This window comes from Mycena indigotica, assembly GCF_014461135.1.
Source record: "Mycena indigotica strain 171206Taipei chromosome Unknown Mind.scaff0015, whole genome shotgun sequence".
NCBI lineage: Eukaryota > Fungi > Basidiomycota > Agaricomycetes > Agaricales > Mycenaceae > Mycena > Mycena indigotica.
Genome location: NW_023503014.1, coordinates 569,522 through 591,194, shown reverse-complemented (window position 1 = coordinate 591,194; position 21,673 = coordinate 569,522). Strand labels below are relative to the sequence as shown.

At 49.0% G+C, this 21,673-nt stretch overlaps 2 protein-coding genes across 2 annotated transcripts; both read right to left on the bottom strand.

The window, feature by feature from the left end:
* Positions 1 to 19,124: 19,124 nt before the first annotated feature.
* Positions 19,125 to 19,796, bottom strand: MIND_01332900 (uncharacterized protein; the record flags this gene model as incomplete). The annotated part of the gene is made up of 1 exon (XM_037369777.1): positions 19,125 to 19,796. One exon carries the CDS (start codon positions 19,794 to 19,796, stop codon positions 19,125 to 19,127), a length of 672 nt encoding a protein of 223 aa, XP_037213773.1.
* Positions 19,797 to 20,109: 313 nt separating this feature from the next.
* MIND_01332800 (uncharacterized protein) lies at positions 20,110 to 20,975 on the bottom strand (the record flags this gene model as incomplete). The annotated part of the gene is made up of 2 exons (XM_037369776.1): positions 20,110 to 20,421; positions 20,460 to 20,975. 2 exons carry the CDS (start codon positions 20,973 to 20,975, stop codon positions 20,110 to 20,112), a joined length of 828 nt encoding a protein of 275 aa, XP_037213772.1.
* Between the last annotated feature and the right edge of the window lie 698 nt (positions 20,976 to 21,673).

Here is a 21,673-nt window from a genome sequence, read left to right as displayed (position 1 = left end):
GGGGTTGAGTAACTGCGGTGCAATCTTGGCCCACCATACATGCTGCCAGGCTGACAGGCATTTCTGATGGGTGGTACAAGTCCAGTTTGGGTCCTTCGGCATTTCCGGTGCCAATAAGGCAAGACCTTGACGCTCTACGAGGCGCTGCTCCAAGCCATGTGCAATGATGGTGTACGATCGGTAATCAAAAGCCGAAGTTCACATGTATGGTTGATGTCCTGGAGCCGGTGGCGGTTTGCGAAAAGCTCACAGACAATAGGGTCGATCCATTCAATGATGGTGAACATGCAAGCAAGCTCCAGCCTGCGAAAAACCGGTAGGTCTGCAATTCGCTCCAGATATATGATGACATAGTAGCGAGCTTGGTCGATTTGCCACAGCGATGCAAGCTTGAGAAGGTTTATATGAGAGCGCTCAGCTGCCTGGCAACCAGCATCGGGATGATCAGTTCCAAGACTTGACAAACAATAAGCCTTTCCATGATGAAGAAGAAACCCCAGACTCACTGTCGATAGATGTAGAATAGAAAATCCTCTATCTCTTGTGTTGTGATACCGTCAAGAAAGATCAGGTATGCTGCACTACCTTCACGGTCCTGATCAGCGATAGATTTGCCTGCTGGGAGCTCCAGAATGGCCTTCCAAACCGGTGAGAGCACACTCAAGAGACCAACCTGCACCGAGTAGACTGTAAATTTGACCTAAATGCCTTGAGTCAGTATGAAGACTATCAGTAATGGCGGAATACTTACACACAACACTACAGATGCGTCAGGAAACTCAAACTGTGGAGGCATTTTGTAAGGGCCATAGTAGTCCTTCCAAGGGCCTGTGTGGTCAGCCCAGGGTTCACCCTCAGAATAGTTGTTCAGAGCTTCCATAATCGTTAAGAGCAAGAAATTTTATAATGCTTCCGTGTGGTAACAAATAACTAGAGTATACGTTAGAAAGTGATTAGCTTTTTTGGATTCAACGACCACAATGTCTGACATATTTTCCCTGTCTCCGCTGCCTGGATCCTCAACAATTGGTGAAGTATGGACACCCAATGTCCAAAGCGCCTATCGTTCACTCAAGGAACATTACCAGCATGCCTGCAATATATGATACCACCTGTTAATCCCAATTATCTCTTCTAATTAGAATGGACCACCCATGCGGGTGACCATTCTAATTAGAAGAGATGATATAAAAAGCCCTATGCTGCAATAAAAGGGGCTATAAAACTGCAATAGCTCTGGGACCCCAGGCTCTAAGTCATTTTGTGCATTAAGGTCAGTGTGACATTTTGTGACTGGTAGATACTAAGGTATAGTAACTTAACAATAATCTTATATTGACCACTATAACCCATGTCCTGCCCTTTGTACAGGTTTACCCCAACAACAAGATTTGATACTGGTATGTGACATGACATCCAAGGTTTCTTGTATATCTCTATGTTATACTATATATATTGATGATCAATAGCTGGTTTCAACTCTGTATACTTGTGCTGTGTCATAGGAGGTCACAGGCATGACATATCTCCTAAAAAGGAATTTTTTGCGGTTCAACAGTGGAATCATCAGAGAATGTCACACATCATCACAAAATCGGAGTTGTGTCTTTTGACTATATAAACAACTTTCATTAAGAAACATATAGTGGCAGCTCAATAAATGTGTTAGCACTAACCCATCACTAATTCATATATAACTGATGGACCTCTATCTTCATAGCTGCTTGAGCTAAGAGTATGAATTGAGAACTAGCAGGAAGGGTCTCAAAAGGACCATTGATTGATCAGGTATTTTGATTACTATCATATGATAGGATTACCATATTAACTATTTAGTTATTGAAAAGAGCATATTTGGTACTTTACAGCTAATTGCAAAATAGTAGGCCAAATCGATTTCTCGTCACACTAGTCGGCTAGTCACGCATGACGCAGTGGACGACAATGCCAGCGATAATCCACACTTTTGCTCTACACCATGTCCAACTATCGCTACATTCACCCTGAGCGCAAGCGCGTCCTACCAGTTCTCAAACGGACCGTTCCTCGCAACCCCCATGTGGCCACTCTTGCTGGTATGGGTACTCGGACAGTGCGGCGCGCTTTGGAGAACGAGAGAAGATATGGGGATGTTATACCACCTCCCAAAGCCCAAGTTGGGCGGCCACGAGCAGCAACCAGCTTGGACGAGTTTGTGAGTCTGTTTCCGACACCGCTCACAGCACACTGACTTGAATACAGTATTTGGAATGCCTTATCGACCACAAACCCGACTCGATGCTTTCAGAGCTGCGCGATGGACTGTGGGAGGGTATGGGGATCGATTTGGACGAGTCTACCATCAGTCGGATGCTTCATCGTCGGGGTTTCACCTTCAAATCAGTGGGCCCAGGCACTTTTCAGGCTGTTGTCATTCTCAAACTGTGCTAGGTCTCGCGAACTGCAAGAGAACGAAATGAGGACAAGCGCAGCGAGTATCAGGCCCTTATTGGCGACCTCTACCCAGCAGAAACCCTCGTTTTTCTTGATGAGTCTCATTGCGATCGAAGGACCACACAGAGGAAAGGAGGTTGGGCACCAACAGGACAGAGAGCTCGACGTCGAGATTTCTTCATTCGGGGCAGCAAGTGCGTCATCAGGCTTCGTGCCATGCTCAGAACTCTTACATGTTTCAGATACTCCGTTTTGCCTGCTATTTCGCTAGACGGCGTTCTCTATCTTGATATTATCACTCGCTCGTGGACTGCCATCGAGTTTGAGCAGTATATTCGTGGCCTATTGGACCAGATGAACCCATACCCACAACCAAACTCAGTTCTCGTTATGGACAATGCCAGTAGCCATCACGCGGACAACCTACGTGATATCGTTGAGGCCCGGTCAGTCTCATCTCAAACCCGTAAACCTGGAGTGCTTATTCATGATCTTTAATTAGTGGTATGCGACTTGTCTACCTCCCACCCTACTCTCCCGACCTCAACCCCATCGAAGAAGGTTTCTCAGCAATGAAAGCATGGCTACGACGCAACAGAGACTACGCTCTCTTCGAGTTGACTGGCAATGGAAATGTAGATCCATTTGGAGTACTTTGGGAGGCTGTTTTCGATGCAATGACTCCGGAGAACATCTATGGATGGTACAAGGACTGCGGGTATGTTGTCTGAGTTGAAAATTTGATTGTTGTCTATGTACAGTAGTTGTAAGTATGTACGGTAAAATAAAGCGCTATTACAAGTAATTATACATTGTGTCGTCAAATTGGAGGAACGAATGACGGCTTAAACTTGGTTCTCGTTTTCCTTGTCTTCAATACGGCTCTTCTTTGCCTTACGCAGCGCTCTGTGTGCCCCTCGAGTCAAGTCCTTCACTACCCCGCGGTCAATCCCCATCTCCATCAATTCATCCTTCGTGAAGTCGAGCAACTGGTGACAGTAGTTGATCTTCTTTGGCTGGAGCTTTACTTGATATTGCATGAAGTCGGTCTCGGGCATCTTCGCGTGAAGCTCTCGAAGCAAGTCAGCAACGGGAACGATCTCGCTGTCATCGTCATCGTCATCTTCGTCATCACGAGCTCGTTTGTTGGAAGATCGACCGTGGTTTGTGTATGAGGGACCAAGGGGACCGTCGGCAAGATGAATATGAATATCAGGTTTGACTTCGACGTTCGTGGTGGCCCCGGGGCGAGAGCTACGTTGCTGACGACGGTCCTTCTGATCTAGTAACCCATCGAATTTGATGCTATTGGGTGGGACGCTGCAGTCGCGAGGAACAGCGGGGTTGTTTTTCTGTGGAAGCCCTGAGTGACAAACATACTTGTATGGCAAAGGGAACCATAAGACGAGCCCAGAGTGTGATCATCTCCCAGTTAGTAGGCATGTGCGGCCCAATTTTATCTCCATTCGGTCCACGACGTCGATAGCAGTAGTCATTAGGACAATCCTTGTCGTTGCAAACCAAATTGTCCTTCACTATCCCCATCTCCTCTCGATATGCAACCTCTGTTTCCTTCGGCTCCTTCTTGTCCTTGTCGTCCTGAGCATATGAGTGAGAGCTCGAGGGTACGGAACAGACACACCTTGGGGGGAGGAGGACGGTTGTCGACAATCCGAAGGATGACAGGATTGACACGCCGGGGCGAGTCAATCATCTCAGTAATGGTTGCGATCGCCATTTTAGCATCCTCCACCGTCGAAAACCGCTGGCCTGCAACTGTCTTCCCCTCTCTAGTCGTCTTCCAGCTCAGCGGTGCATCTTCGGGAACACCCATGATAGCACGAACACGGGATAGGAAGTCGGCAGCATTGATAGTCCGACTAAACGGGGTTGGGACCTCAATTGCAGTACCATTGGCCCCGGGACTCGGAGTTGGGATGCCAGCTTTGAAGTGTGCCGATCGAGCAGCTATGGGAGACTATCTGAAGAAGGAGTATGCGGATGGTAGAGACGTACCTGGTCTGCCGCCAACCGAGTTTCTTCCTCCTCCTCCCTGAGGCAGCCCATTACCAACACCCGTGGCTTGAGGAGCCTCGGGGTGCTCAAAGGCTCCGTTGTCGAGGGCGCGATTCATATGCGCCATGGCCAGGTCCTGCTGAGACAAAGGCGGCATCTCGTTCGTCATCCCAAGCAAGTACTGGGCTGTTGCATAGGGTCGACGTTGATTCTGTTCATACCCCCGTGGATGTCGTTGGAGTTGTTGCGGAAGCTGCTGGGGCGGAATTCCATATGGATAGAATGGTTGCATGGTGGTTGAGAGTAAGCACACATGAGCGCGTTGTGGAGGCTGGAGCACATACTTACTTATACCATGTTGATGACATCATATGCTTCGGCTTACACGGCATTGCATCATAACTGTCATCGCTCCAATGAGTAGAATTTTTTTTTTGGCCTACTATTTTGCAAGTAGCTGTAAAAATGTAAGGTGGCCAACTTGTGAGTTTGGCTACTCCAACATAAGGCTCTGGTATGTATCCTCCTAAGTACCACTGAATGTGGCACCAAGAATGCAATGCATTCACTCATCAGTGGCCTTTGATCTCCATCACCTCTGAAAGATAACCTCATAGCTCTAGCTAGCCTTAGTGGATAAAGCTGGGAAAAGGTTCATTTGAAAGGTATATCATCCTACTATCCTTGAGCCCTATCAGCCATGTTTTCTGTTATCATTACCTATTCACTGCCAAGAATGCCTAAATACTTAGTAGAGCAGTGTTTTGCTGATATCCTGGGACTGCATGAAATGTCATGATCCAAGTTAATCTGGAGCAATAGGATGGTCTACCACATCTCTACCTATTTGTGACCACACAGCAACTGTGAGGGTCAGTCAATTCCTTGAGACCTTAGGTGCTATATATTCTAGAATGGAGATAACCTAACAGGGTGAGGGCACCATTTTCTGGGAGGTGCATAATACCCCCCTACCTGTAGATGTACTCAAATCAATGAGATTCACCAAGGCCATACTATGGTGAACTCATTATTTTTGGGATAGATAACACTGATAATGGTACTGTGAAAGATCCACAATAGCTATGAAGTTGATTCAAGTACTGGACAGGTTCATTTAGGGGTCCATACAATCCTGCATTCATGTCTTAGATCATACTTGAAATTAATTTCTGACCAGTTGTAATAGCGAAGACACTCTCTTTTGCTCTATGGGTACCTACCTCTCTTCAGCTACCTTTTGTAACACATGCCAGAACCACAAAAGATTATAGTATGGGGTCCTACTAGACATCTAAATATCCTCATACATGCATCTTAATGTCCAGTACTCAGTCTATAGACCCCACAATTCATGTAAACTAGTTCTGCACTCAACTCATCTTGCAATGTTCACCCCAATGCATCCTCTAACGGTATATAGAGATCAATCGGAGTATGTGGGTAGATTTATACACCTTATTTGCCAACTTTCACATATTTGATCTATAATCAACTAGCAGATTACAGCTGTATTGCTAATATGATGTGCAGTACTATTCATTATTAGAACAGGGAATAACAAGATTTTTCATGCATATAATATGGTGTGAAAAGTGTAATACTATAGGAGGACCCTTCTCATGCTTTCTACCCTTATACCATTGGGGATCCCTCACTTCTAATTCAGTCATTAGAAGATTGGTGTGTTAGGATATATGTCATATATAAAGGTAAATATAATGTGTAAAATCATAAGGAGCTCCTATATCTTCGATGGCCATCTATTGGAACAGAGCACACCTTGCATTACGCTTATCCGTGGATTTTCCAGTGAGATATCAAGTGATCATTAAGTCTGATCAAATTTGAAACATGAAAAACTAAAGAAACACAGTATAATATCATAGTCTCAAGATATAGGACCATGATTAGATCAGAGCATATGAGCACTAGGTCATGACCTACCTACCAGTACAAGAATCATCTGACTTAATGCAGGATTGGTAGAGATATTGCAGCATCAATGTAGGTGATGAATCATCATGAGATGATATAGCTATACTAATAACATTTGATTGTCCAGGATATTGATCTTATCATTTAGGCACCCCTGGTATTGCTTCAATTACCTATAAAAGTCATCTACTGAGTGAGATATCACTGGATTCGATATAGATCAGCTATTAATTAGCCAGTGCTAGCACAATTATTCAGCTGTAAGTATAGGTCACTTGATGAAAGTTGTTTGTATAGTCAAAATATACAACTTGGATTTCGTGACGATCTGTGACATCCTCAGATGATCATACAGTCAAACAGTGAAAATTTCCCTTTTAGGAAATTTGTCACACTAGGTCACATATATCATAAGTGTTGTGTCCTGGAGGTTTGATATTATTATTATTCATACCAGAATATGCTTATATGATAGCTTCTTTGTAATGTGACATACCAGTGTCACATCTTATTGTCTCAGTAAACCTGGCAGTTCATAGTGGATACCAGGCTACACAGATGTTATTAATAGTATCATGCCAGTTACAAATGTCACAAAATGTCACAAAATGTCACACTGACCTTGTGCGATAACACATGAAATGACTTAGAGTCTGGGGTCCTAGAGATATTGCAGTTTTATAGCCCCCTTTATTGCAGCATAGGGCTTTTTATATCATCTCTTCTAATTAGAATGGTCACCCGCATGTAATTGGAAGAGATAATTGGGATTAACAGGTGCGTGACACCAAGATGCTGATGCTCATCGTCTTGAATATGTGGTGCAAAATATGACCTGAGAGATGGTGGCCATACTTGAGGCATTCGAGGAACATTCTGCTGAAGAGTATATTTCAATAACTTGGATCCATTCTTGTGCAAAAGCTGTTGGACACCTGGTTCATGCGATATGTGAAAGGCAAGAGACGGGTTCAGCATGGTAAGCATTTGTAGTCTGGCTCCTATATGTTAGCTGAACTATACTTCAGCAAGGAGACTAATGTGGCAAGTGCTAACCCTGTCACTGTGGTTTATACAGGCAAACGTGGTCACCCTCGCAAAATCATCAATAAAGCTTTCGTTGTTGAGGCTATGGCACCTCATCGCGGTATCTCAATCAGCGCACTGGCCCGAGTTATGAACATCAGCCGCTGTAAACTCACCACATTTCTGAAAGAATGCAATATTCTTCATCGCTATTCAGACTTGACCAAAGCTGAGCTGGATGCATTGGTACGATCTTATCGACAGGAAAAGCCGGGGTCTGGTGTGCAATATCTCCGTGGCCATCTCCAAGTATAGGGTATTCAAGTTTAGAAGCGCCAGGTACATGCTTCTCTCCGACGTGTTGATGGCCTTAGGTGGGTGTTGCGCCAGCGACGGACTATTGAGCAATGCAAGTACAAGGTTGCACGCCCCAACGCACTCTGGCATGTTGACAGACACCACAAGTCAATCTTATAGGGTGTTGTCATCTATGGATTTGTTGACGGATATTCACGCATAGTATGTTCTTCTATTACTTGTAAGCTCTGAATTCACTTATTACAGGTCACATCGTCTGCTGATATCTTGGCCAGCAGCTCTCCCAATGCGACGAACGGCGGGTTTCCTGTTCACCCCTACTGATGACAATACTTCATGCGTGCTTAATTCTACACTGTAAGGGCAACCCCGGAGGCCTGAGATCAAGGTCCTAGCAGGGGAGGATCCAAAGAGTGAATAGAAGTAAGCAAATACAAGTGAGGCTGACCTAGCAGGGGAGGATCCAAAGAGAAGAAACTCTAAGGGTCCGCCTGCTAGGTAGCGGAACTATATACTGCGCTCTTGACGCGCCAAGGTTGATCGTTGCTCCGTGCAGTATGCCTGCGCCATGTCGCAGGCCAGGTCCCAGGGGGATCGCCAGGCGGGGGCGGCGATGCGCCTGACGGAGGCGGTGATGCGATCACCGGAGTCGGAACCGGAGTCGGACCGGAATCGGGATCGTCTCCGAGGGGCCGAAAGGGAGGTTCCCCTGACATCACCCCCCTTTGAATGCGGCGTCCCGACGCATAGACCGGAACGGAATCGAGTCGAAGGTTGCGGAGGCGATGTGCCGTGGTTTGCCAGGGTACTTACGGTAGAACTCCGCGATTTTGTCCGGGGCGAAGACGCGGTCGAAGCGGACCCACTGGTCGTGCGACGCGTCGTAGCCTTTCCATCTGACGGTAATTCAGCCGTTTATACCTCACCCTTGCGTCCAAGATCTCCTCTACTTCCCACTCCGGGACTCCGTCCTCGAGGTCCGGAGGGGGCTGGTCGTAGCCGGGGCGTCCGTCGAAGGGGTCGTCTTGGGCGAGCTCAAGCTTGACGACGGGAAGACCGGGTGGAGCTTCGAGTAGCGCGGAGGGAGGTCGAGCTTGTAGGCACCTTTGCTGATCTCCGCGACTATCTTGAACGGACCGAGGCGGCGGTGGGAGAACTTCTCCGAGGGGCGAGTCGTCCTGATGTCAGAGGCATCCAGCCAAACACGGTCGCCAACCTTGAACTCCGGAGACGGAGTGCGTCTCCGGTCGTAGTAGCGCTTATACTCTTCCTTGGCCTTAGTGAGCGCGGCCTTGGCTTCGGCAACCCCAGTGGCAATTCGGTCGCGGAACTCGTTCACAGACTCCATAGCGGAACGGGCTCCGGGTTCAAAGCCCATGCGCGGAAGCCGTCCCGTGTCCGTCATGAAGGGGACTTGCTGCGTGGATGAGTGGACATGGTTGTTGTAAGCGAACTCCAGGGCCGGAATCAGCTCATCCCAGTCGTCCTGCTGATAGTTGGTGAAGATCCGCAGGTACTGCTCCAACTCCTGGTTGACGCGCTCTGTCTGACCGTCCGTTTGCGGATGATACGCGGTGGACGTGGCTGGCTTGATGCCGATTAGACGCCAGAGTTCTCGGGTGAAGTCCGCGATGAACTGTGAGCCACGGTCGGAGACGTACTTCTCCGGAGTCCCGTGATGGCGCCAGACATTCCGGTAGTAGAGGCGGGCTGCTCCTACTGCGTCGACCGTGGTATGGCACTCGGAGAAGTGGGCTCGCTTCCCAAGGGTGTCCACGACGACCATGATCGCGTCGTACCCATGGGCCTCGGGAGCTCGACAATGAAGTCGACGGAGACGGTATGCCAGCGCTCCGGGGGTGTTTCCGTCGGGTGTAGCTCTCCGTGGGGCAGTCTCCGGAGCGCCTTGGTGCGACAGCACAAGTCGCAGGTCGCGACGTACCGGCCGATATGGCGAGACATCTGAGGCCACCAGTAGTTCCGGGAGACCAACTCCAAGGTCTTGAAGCGACCGGCATGTCCGGCGACTCGAGTGTCATGGCAGAGCTCGATGATGTGCCTCCGGAGGTCCTTGTCCTTGGGCACGACAATCTTCCCACGGAAGTGGAGAAGACCACCGGAGACGGCCCACTCGTCGGAGCGTGAGGAGCGGGGGGCCTCGAGCTTGACCTTGGACCTTTAGGAGTTGCCGGGCCGCTAGTGCGACGGGCTCCTCCAGGTCAGGCTCACCGGAGAGGGCATCGCGAATGTCGCGAAGAAGTTCGGAACCGGGACCGGAAACGGAAACACCCTCGAGGCGCCGGACGTGGAAGAGTTCGGGCCGCAGAAGGACGACGTCGGAGTTGTCGGAATCGATTCCGTGGTCGGGTCTCCGAGAGAGGGCGTCAGGTCGGCCCATGTCGCGACCGGGCTTGTGGTGCAGCGTGAAGTCGAACCGGGAGAGGTAGAGGGACCAGCGGGCCTGTCTCCGGTTGAGGTGCTGCGTCTTCCTGAAGTACTCCAAATTCTTATGGTCAGTCCAAATCTCGACGGGATGCGCGGCACCCTCGAGGAAGTGTCTATACTCCTCGAGTGCGCGGATGATCGCGAGCATCTCCTTGTCGTGGATTTCGTAGTTGCGCTGGACATCATTTAAGCTTTTGGAATAGAATGCTACAGGGTGCCACTTCCCGTCCGGGGCGGATTGTGAAAGAACCGCCCCCGTCGTAATCAGAGCTGTCCGCCTCGAGTCGGAAAGGCCGTGCGTCGTCCGGAATCGCCAGGACCGGTTCCGAGGTGACCGCGTCCTTGATCGCTTGGAACGCGGAGGCCTCCGCGTCGCCCCAAGTCCATTGCTGGTCCTTCTTGGTGAGCGCAAAGAGAGGACGCGCGAGGGCCGAGAAGTCGCGAATGAACCTGCGGTAGAAATTAGCGAACCCAAGGAACTGCTGAACATCCTTCTTGTTTTCCGGAGTCGGCCAGGCGGAGACGCCTGCGACCTTGACGGGGTCCATTTCGACGTGGTTGTGGGAGATGATGACTCCGAGGTATTCGATTGACGATTTTTCAAGTCGCACTTCTCCGCTCGGAGGTACAACTTATGCTCTCGGAGTCGGCGCAAGACCTCCTGGACGATCTGTCGGTGTTTCCGGAGGTCGGAATGGGCGATCAGGATGTCGTCCAGGTAGATCATGACGTCTCCGGAAAGGATGAGGTCCTGGAAAATGTCATTCATCATCGTTTGGAACGTCGCGGGAGAGTTCGTCAGGCCAAGTACATCACCAAGGGCTCGAACAGGCCTCGGTTAGTCCGGAAAGCTGCCTTCCACTCATCACCTTCTTTGATCCGGACGGTTGTTGAAGCCCCAACGAACGTCGAGTTTGGTGAAGTAACGAGCGCCTTTGAGCCGGTTGATGAGGTCGTTGATCAGTGGAAGGGGGTACCGGTTTTTGACGGTCATCGCGTTGAGGGCCCGATAGTCCTGGACAAAGCGGAGTCCGCCGTCCTTCTTCTTGACGAAGAAGACCGGAGACGCCATCGGAGACTTGGAGGGGCGAATCCGGCCCGTCGACAGCCCTTCCTCGATGAACGCGTCGAGCTCGCGTTGCTCAAGGGGCGAGATGGGGTACACCTTGCAGTTGGCCGGCTTAGCGTCGGGGACGAGTTCGATGGCGTGGTCCCAGGTTCTCCGTTCCGGGAGCGTGTCAAAAGACTCCTTGTTGAAGACGTCCTGGAACTCTTTAGCCCAGTCCGGGATCTCGGAGGGCGGGGGAGCGGAGTTCCTGGCGAAGGCTTCAGCCAGGCGCTGCGAGACAGTACTGCCAGCGCGTATCTCCTCCGAGGGACGGAACGAGGTGTAGAAGATGCGGTCACCATCTTCAAGCTGACCATCTTCATCGTCGTCGTCAGAGTCCGGCGTCAGATCAGGCAGGCCGGAGTCGTCGCCGGAGACGGAATCGTCTCCGTCATCAGACCCAGAAAGGTCCATGGCGCAGACCGAGGGGAACGGGCCGGAGCGGAGTCGCTTCTGGAGCAGCCGGAGTCGCCGTAGCTCAGTCCGTTCAACGCGTTCTTCCTCGCGGCAAGTGGAGCAGCCGCGGGGGCACCGCGTCATCTTGACCTCCTTGGTTTCCCAATCGATCTCTGGGTTATGCTTCCGCAGCCAAGAGTACCCCAGGATGAGGTCTTGTTTACCGAGATGGGTGACGGCGAGTTGAACGCGCTCGGAATGGCCTTTGTAGCGTAGGACCAAGTCCGCGATCTGGTTGATGGAGCCAGCATCATTCGGAGTGCCATCGACGTTGAAGACCGGAATCGGCTGCGCCAGGGTGCGGACTGGAATGCCATTCCGAGCGCCGTAGTTCGTGTCGATGAAGTCGGAGGTGGCACCACAGTCAACAAGCCCAGAAAGGGAGAGCTTCAACGCACTGGTGGTGGACTCTAGCTCCAACGGGAGGTGGAGGGAGTTTACTCCAGGGGAGGCAGCGACAGTGTACTGCTTGGGCAATTTCTTTTCCCAGGCAGTGAGGCGGCGAAGGACGACAACCGGAGTCGCGGGCGGAGTCGGAGACGGAGTCGAAATGGGGGCAGGGGAGGGTATGTCTTTCGTTTCAGGCTCGTTGTAGGGCAAAGGAATTGATTCGTCATACAAACAAGCGAAACGATTTATGGACGCGAACGAGGGCACACCAGTCACTCGTCGCGGGGGACAAAATCCTCTCCGGCCATCGACTCCGCAGCTGTCTCCGGCAGCGCAGCTGTGTCCGAGTAGCGGGCGATCAACTCCGCTAACATCTCGTCACCGAGTTGTTGGATCACCTCGTCGAGGATGTCCATTGAGCGGACGTCCGCGGGGAGGGGGCAATCCCGGGCGAGATGGTTTGGGTCGCCGCACCTGAAGCAGGCGCGACGAGGGGCGCCCCGAGCCCTAGTGCGATCCAACTCCATGGGGACGGGAGCTGGAGGCGCCGGAGCGGGGGCGCGGGCCGCGGGTGGCACGACCGGAGCCACCGGGCGGAAAGGGGCCGGAGCCGGGATGCGGTTGACCGGAAACGGAGTCCGAATCAAACCGCCAGGCGTCTTGGGGGCGGCTGACTTGATCAGCTTGGCCCGGACCAGGGCCTCGTATTGACGGAAGGCCCGGGTGCGCCAGCTAAGGTAGTCCCGGAGGTCCGGGGGGTCGTTCGAGGACGTGATTCCGTTGTTGATCAAGGGGTCAAGTCCGTGGCGGAACTTGGTCACCTTGACCAACGCGTCTTCGAATCCGGCGAGGTCCATCAGGTCCTCGAAGTCGCCGGTGTACTGGTAGACATCCTTTGTGCCCATGTGATAGGCGGAAGTCTCCAGTTTGGAGAGAGCATGATCTTGCTCGTTCTCCTCGACGAACCGGAGTCGAAACTCGGAAACGAACGAGCCCCAGGACGGAAACGGAAACGGGGCTTTGCTTCCGTGGCGCTCCGCCCATTGCTGAGCGGGTCCTTCTGCCATAAACGACATGGCATAGCGGACGGCCTTTTCCTCACTCGCCTCTCCGTTGACCACAAAGGCCTCAGGGGCAAGGCGGGCGTAGGTGCGGACCGCGTAAAGGAACGCGCGGCCGTTTCCCGATCGCCGTTGAAGGTGAACGGAGGGTTTGGTCGCAAGACCAATTTTGAGGCGAGGTTGATGTCGCCAAAGAGGGCTTCGAATCGCCCTGAACCGGAGTCGGAGTCGGAATCGACGTCTCCGGGGGTGGTGTTGTTTGGGGTCCGCCAGCAGTATTAGCGGCGGCAGTGGCAGCGGAAGCCTGGGTGGTGAGAAGAGTAAGGGCCTCAGTTAGGCGGTCGATTTTCGCCTCGAGTGCATCCAGCCGAGTGTCAGCGTCAGGAGTAGCTCCGGAAGGCATGACAGGTGCGGGGACGACAGGAGTGACAGAGGAGGAGGGGACAAGTGGTAGGGGCGGTGACGAGGGCGGAACGGACTCGTATTCCGAGCCTGAGTCAGCGCCGAACCTAGCAATCTTGTCCGGTTGATCCCGTAGAGAGTTTCTTCTGCTGTAAGGGCAACCCCGGAGGCCTGAGATCAAGGTCCTAGCAGGGGAGGATCCAAAGAGTGAATAGAAGTAAGCAAATACAAGTGAGGCTGACCTAGCAGGGGAGGATCCAAAGAGAAGAAACTCTAAGGGTCCGCCTGCTAGGTAGCGGAACTATATACTGCGCTCTTGACGCGCCAAGGTTGATCGTTGCTCCGTGCAGTATGCCTGCGCCATGTCGCAGGCCAGGTCCCAGGGGGATCGCCAGGCGGGGGCGGCGATGCGCCTGACGGAGGCGGTGATGCGATCACCGGAGTCGGAACCGGAGTCGGACCGGAATCGGGATCGTCTCCGAGGGGCCGAAAGGGAGGTTCCCCTGACATACACTTTTAAACTTTTAAATATCTAATACACGCTCTCAAATCCAGTGGGCCTCGCGTTGAACAAATATTCAATGTGCTAGCACCAGTAATAAAGCATCGACTGTCCTCCATTTATTCCTTGAGGCTATTGGTAAATACGGACAACTATCAAGACTACGAGGGGATTGTGGTGGGGAGAATAAGAAGATCTCACTATATATGATCCTAATGCGCAGTTTGGGTAGAGCATCTTTCATTTGGGGATCAACAAATGATACATGTATTAAGAGGCTCTGGGTCGAGTTGTAAGAGCCTGGCGGGCATTCTTCTACCGCCTTGAGGATCAGCACAAGTTAGAGTGCAAGAATCCTGAACATCTATAGCTTCTGCATTACTTGTTCCTCAACATAATCAATAACGACTACGAAAGGTTCCAAAAAATCTGGAACTATAAGCCAATCTCAGGTGAAGGACACGATCAGAGCCCTCAAGTTTGCTTTTTTTATTATGCTTAAAAATCATATGTATTCAGATTTTGAATAGGACATGTTTCTTCTCAGATCAGTACAACACAGTGTCTAATGGTGCAGAAGGTCTTGCTTGCTAGCGCATAAACAGCAAAGGTTCCAAGCACACAACTGGCCATCCTGCATGGGCTTGCGGTGGTTGATACAAAAAGGATTAGTATTGATTGTTCAGCTAACCATGATGATGTTATTGAGCTGTTAACTGGACTCTTGCCTCTTCCGCTCACCTATAGTGCGAGGAACGACACACCAGCCTGGGTTCTTCTATCTGTTTCCTAACAGAACTGGCAGATGTTCCCTGTTTGCCGACCTTCCGGTGGAGATCTTGAGTTTGCAAGAGGCAATCCGACTCAAGGCTGGAAAAGCCACCGTATTTTCCTTGGTTCACCTTCTCTTTCTTGTTGTAATTAGCTAATAAATCTACAGCATCTCGTGATCCTATTCCATCTGCTTACCTTGAGCAATGGGTTAACCCTGAGGTGGCCAAGATGATGAACACAAACATATCCAAGTTAGTTAGTGCATTTCCTTGTTCTCTATATCTACATTGTCTTTGACATACTTAATAGATGATAAGTATAGCAACAACAATAGCAACAAGTCCGATAAAAATGATCAGGACAACAACTCAGCTGATGACAGTAATGGGAGTTCTATCCTCTTGACCCCTTGCCTTGTCAAGTGTGGATTGCTAAAAGTGTGGATTGCCAAGTGACGATAAAGCAGACTTTCTAGTCAAGAAGGATGCAAAAAGTGTGTTGCCTATGCTGCACTCTAGGTTAACTTACCTATGTCTAAACCTTAACAGCTAAATCATCTATCCATCGCTTATCATGCCTTGGGAACAAGAAGACTATCAACCTTACTAAGAAAGACACCCCCGGGCCGCCACATGTGCCTGTCCCTATGTTCCCTCGTGTCTCAAAACCAGAATTTATGCATGGTGGTAGGCCTGCTGCAGGTTCTTCTCTCAGTAACCTGTCGCCAACACGCTCTGAGATCGAGGCCGTGGTTAGGTATTAAAAAGACAAAGAGTTGAATTTCTTTTGAAAATATAGCGACATACTGTATATATACATGCACAATCACTTCTTAGACATTACAAGCATGTAACCCTGTTGTCAATCCTACCTAACATCTTGCTTCTGTCGAGACGAACCACCTGTTAATCCTAGATATTCTTACATATTAGAAGGCTCGACCCATCTGGTTAAGCCTTCTAACATGAAGAGAAGAGCTTCTGGGTCTATGCTAGGATATTTGCTTAGATAATTCTCCAATAATTTGGAGACTTAGAGTATTTTTTAGCGTATATGTCATGTGTGGTGACGAATCAACATAATCTGATGTGATCAATCCTGTTTCCAGATATGGTAACTTTTCCTGAAGGATACAAGTCAATATCTAAGATGAGGTATAAATAATTATAAACAATTTTGATGTGGTAAGACTTGAAAAACAGGATGTAACACTGGTATGTGACGTTAAAGGGTTTATTATTCTTATTAATGTGATACTATACATATTGATTAGTTCTAGCTCCAGACATGCTGTTACACAATATTATATAAGGTAATAGGTGTGACATATGTTCCAAAAAGGAAATTTCCGCATGTTTGAATGTATAATTATTAGAGAATGTCACACAGCGTCACAAAATCAAAGTTGTGTATTTTGACCAGACAAACAACTTTCATTAAGTGACCTATAGTAACAGCTCAATAAAACATCGCTCCTCCTTGCGGCCTGAATGATGGAAGTGGCAAACTGTTGCGCGTACCGCCAAAGGCCTATTGCTGCAACGATCTTGAGTCCTTGATGCAGTTCGATGTCTCTCGTCTCCTGGAGGGGCCCTGGCTTTGGTTTTGGCGAGAACGTAATGGTTTCTGTCACATGCTCCGGCGCGCCCGAGCTCCACATTGTCTGGGGGCAAAAGAAACTCCTGTTGCTTAACTGTTTGTATCTCAGCAGCAGAGGGAATGTGGCGCAGTGGCGGATGCTGAGGAGATACCAGCGCAGGTAAATGATCTATGGGCGAACTGGAAGGAGGGAGCTAAGAAGTCGTCGCTTGAACAAGAGTTTAAGAGCTATTAGCACTAAGCGAGACTTTTACACACCTATATCATCCTGGTAGACAGCTTCCGAATGGACGGATGCTGTGCTGAGGCCTACATCATGTGCAGCCAAAGTAATGTCGTCCATAGAGTGAACGTGGCACAGTGGCAGTGGAGAAAAGTGGTCGATAGAATGTGTTAGCACTGACCCATCACTAACTTATATATAACTGATGAGCCTCTATCTCCATAGCTGCTTAAGCTAGCAGTATACACTAGAAGGAAGGGTCTCAAAGATCCTATTGATTGATAATATATTTTGATTATTATCATCTAATATGATTATCATATTGACCATTTAGTCATTAAAAAGAGAATATCTAGTACTTAGAAATATAAGGTGGCTAAGTTGTGAGTTTGGCTGCTCTAACATGAGGCTCTGGTGTGTATCCTCCTAGCTCTTAGTGAATAGGGCACTAAGAATACAATGCATTTACTCATCAGTGGCCTTTGATCTCCATCACCTTTGAAAGATGAGCACAGATCTCTACCTATCCTTAGTGGATAAAGCTAGAAGGGAGTACATTTGAAAGGTATACCATCCTACTATCCCTGAGACCTATCAGTGAAATTTTCCGTTACTATTGCCTTGATCTATTTACTGCCAAGCATGCCTGAATACTAAATTGAGCAGTATTTTGCTGATATCCTGGGACTACATGCACGGAATCTTAGGATCTAAGTTGATATAATATTATAGGATAGGCCAGCACACCTCCACCCATTTGCTCCCATAGAATAAGTGTTAAAGCTAGTCAATTCCTAAAGACCTTAGGTGCTGTATATACCAGGATAGAGATATGCTAGAGGGGTAAGGGCACCAGTTTCTGGGAGGTAGATCATACTCCTACTATTGTATATACCCAGATTTCTTAGACTGGTACAGGTCATGCTATGGTGAACTCATCATTATTGGAATAGATAACACTGATAATGCTACTATGAGAGATCTAGAATAGCTATGAGGCTGATTCAAGTGCTGGACAGGCTCATTCGAAGGTCTATACCATTGTATATTCAAGTCTTGGATCATACTTGAAATTATTTTCTGACCAGTTGTAATATCGAAGGCACTCTCTTTTGCTCTATGGGTACCTACCCTCTCTTCAGGTACCTTTAGTAACACATGGCAGAACCATGACTGATTATGGTTCAGGGTTCTAGTAGACATCCAAATATCCTCATACACCCACCTCAAGGTCCAACACTCAGTCTATAGACCTTACTATTCATGTAAACCAGTACTGCATGTACATGTCTTCGAATGTTCACCCCAATTCATCCTCCAAGAATATACAGATATCAATCTAAGTATGCTGGTAGGTGTATACACCTCATTTGCCAAGTTTGACATATTGGATATATAATCAACTAGCAGATTACATCTATATTACCAATATGATATATAGTACTATTCATTATTATAATGGTGAATAACAAGATTTTCCATGCATATATGGTGATATGAGAGATCTAATCTCATAGGGGGACTCGTCTCCATGCTTCCTACCCTGATTCCACTAGGGACTCCTTACTTCTAAGTGAGTTATTAGGAGATTTGTGGTATAGGATATATGTCATATGTACAGGTAGACCTGATGCTTAAAATTATAGGGAGCCCTCACATTAATGGTAACATGGATTAGACCAGGCGGCAACTTGAATCATGCTTATCCATGGAATTCCCAGTGAGATATCAAGTGATCATCGGCTCTAATCAAATTTGGAATATAGAAACTAGAGAAGATTGGAATAATATCATAATATGGAATAATATTATAATCTCAAGATATAGGACCATAATCACAATAAACCATATCAACATTAGGCTATTACCTACCTACCGGTACAAAAATTATTTGCCTTAAGTGTAAGGGGAGCATGTGATGTGACAGCTGTGACAGCTGTGACTGATCACGTGACTGGTCCATGCGCAGATAGGAATATAGCATTGTTCTGGTGCCCCAAGTGGAGAACCATGATATCATACCAAAATTGCATGAAATCAACACAAAGCGAGGTGATTACAAGAATGTGAGCCACCGGTGATCGCAAGGGATTTTGGCCACCGGGTGGCTCCCGGTGGTGTGTCGCAAAAGTCTCTAATGATTGGCCAATGCTGACACAATTATTCACCTGTGACCATAGGTCCCTTAATGAAAGTTGTTTGTATAGTCAAAATATGGGGGTGGGCACAGATGAAATATTGATGTGCATCAACTGATCTCGCATAGTCTCAGCTATCACACATCTCAAAGCTTCAGATGGTTTGGCAAAGTGTGTACGCTCTGAGCATAGTAGGGCGTCGAATGCAAGTAGAACACATAGCTGTATATCTAGGCTAACGAGGAGTATACAAATTATACGAAAAATATAATTAAACAAGGTCAAAAATTCACATTTACTCCATCTCTGCATCCTCCTCATCCCAGTAGTCAACGTCCAATACCTCTGTATCTGTTTCACTGTCCAAACCATCTCCAAACAATCCATCAATGCTCTCGTCACCAACCTCATCTGCCAGAAGTGCCAGATGTGCTGAAAATGCATCCTCCAGCGCCTTCTGCTTGTCAGCCAGCTTAGGAATATGCGACTTACAAGGAATTGTAATCCGCTGTGATTTTTTCTTGTCAGGGTTCCATAACCGCCGTAGCTTCTCAAGCTGGTCGTCCAAACGCTCCCGCGTCATCCATGGGACCCGGATGTCGTTGATTGACTTGATTAGAGGGATGGAATCAAGACGCGAACGGATGGCATCTGCCTTTGCAAGCTTCTTCGCATTGGCGGCCTCTTTCTTGTCAAGCATCCGCGCGTCGTACTCCCTCTGCTCTTGTCGCCGCTTCTTCTCTAGGCCCTCTGATTCCAACCGACGCGCTGCAGCAATAACAAAATGATAATCTTCAGCATTGAAAAATGTTGCCGCAAATTTCTCAGTGCTGTTGCGCTGGCACATTTTGAGAGCATTGTGAGTGTGCAGAGCGCCAGTGGGATTATCGTGTGCCCAGACAACATAGGACCCCAACGCACCCTCATTCACATCATTAGTTGCCGGCCGCCAGACTCTTGCCTTCATTTTGTCGGTGAGGCCGTCAATGATTCCGCCGGGCGCATATTATGATGAGAACCGGATCGAGGTTGCCATCACTCCCTCAAGAAAGGCGACAAGCATTGGTTCAAGGTGAGGCAGATCTCCAGCTTCATGCAGAGTCTTCACGCGTTCCAACAGTCTCATTCCGTCCTCATCCGGAGATGCGCCATCAAGACTTGCGAGAGAATACAGCTCAGAGTCGAACGCTAGCACTAAGTCGGGTTCTGAGATGAGCAGCTCGCACTGCTCACAAACTTGTGCATGAAAGGGCCCGAGAGAAACACCGTTGAGCGCTGTGTCACCATCTTGATGGACGAATCGCATGTACGGTGTGGTGATCAAGATATGGTAAATCGCCAGAACCGCGAGGCTCGGTGAGTGTTGGCTTGTCGTGCAGGCCAGCATTGACATTTTTCTCGATATTGGTGTAGGTCTGGTTGACCTTTCGGATGCGGATAACCTCCATGAAGCGTCGATATACATCAAGGTGGGTTATCAGCTCGACGGCTGCCTCTCCGTGGCTCCTGAATCGCGTGTTGTTCGTCTGCGGGAAGCGCCTGAGACGTTCCTCGTTCAGTGCAAACTCCAGAAATAGCTCGTGAGCATCACCCTGTCCTCGTTTGTCCAGTGCATTATGAAATATCGCACCCCGCGAGGTGCCGTTAACTTTGCCCCGCCAAATGCAATATCTTCGAGTTTCTTGATATCGTCGTCTGTCACTGGTGCGTCACCCTTTTCTGGCTGGAGGACCTTGCGAACAGCTGCGGCGTTGTCCTTGTTCGCAAGTGGGATAGGCCCGACGGCGCCTATTGCTTTCCAATGTGCCGTCATTGCCGCGTTTCCGCCCTTGAAGGAATTCTGATCCTTATGCATACAGCATCCCGTCCACACCCACACTGTCAAGAGGTTCCTTTCGCCCTCATCCATTGACGCTAGCTCCTCCACCCCCAGTCCTTGGACCATCGCTGTCGTCGTGGCCAGATCACAAGCAGCACGCTCAGCAGCGGGCAATGCATTCCACTTCTCAATTCCACCTGCATCTGCAATTTTCTTCGCACTCCACTCCCGCATTCTGCCCTCCAACTCACCCATATCGTCCTCAATCATCTTCATCCGCTCCTCGCCAAGCTCAGTCAGCAGCAAGTCATACTTAGTCTGCCGCATTGAGTCGGAGAGGGCCTTTTCGTTATTTGCATGGTCGCCGCACTGAAACGCGTGAAATGAGAGCAATGGTGAATGCAGAAACAACTCCACAAACAACCAAAACACCCAAATCAAGGTCTGTGTGTTCGGGGCTCCATGGAAAGTATATCCATGCTGCAACCCATAAGAGCAAGATGATGATGCCTAAGTTGAGGTGGTGTGTGTGTGATGGCATCACTGATGACAGTGATGATGTTGATGGCTTGTAAGCTAGTGGTGGTGGTGGTGGTGGTGCAGATGTTAGGTTGGGTGGAGAGGAAGGAGGTGTTGATGTAGGATAGGACAGATATGACATACAGAGTATGCCTCTTGTGGCCAAACATCCCCACAACAACAACCCACTCCACAATGATCCCAACCCAAAACCAACACCAAAACCCAAAATGGTAGTGGTCACAGGCACAGTCACAGTCACAGCCAGTATGTTGTTGATGAAAGTAGATATGTTACCTGTCCCTTGTGTTGTCTTCATCCTTGAGAGTAGAATAGCTAGCATCAAGAGCATCAGTTGCCACACCATAAATGGCATAAACAACTCCAATATGGGTCGCTCCATCCAAAGAGGGCGACGTTCCATAAAGGGAAGCACATCTGAGCATAGTTTCCCATCTTCATGTCTTCACATCAACCTAGCACTTCAATGTCCAAAATTTGACGAT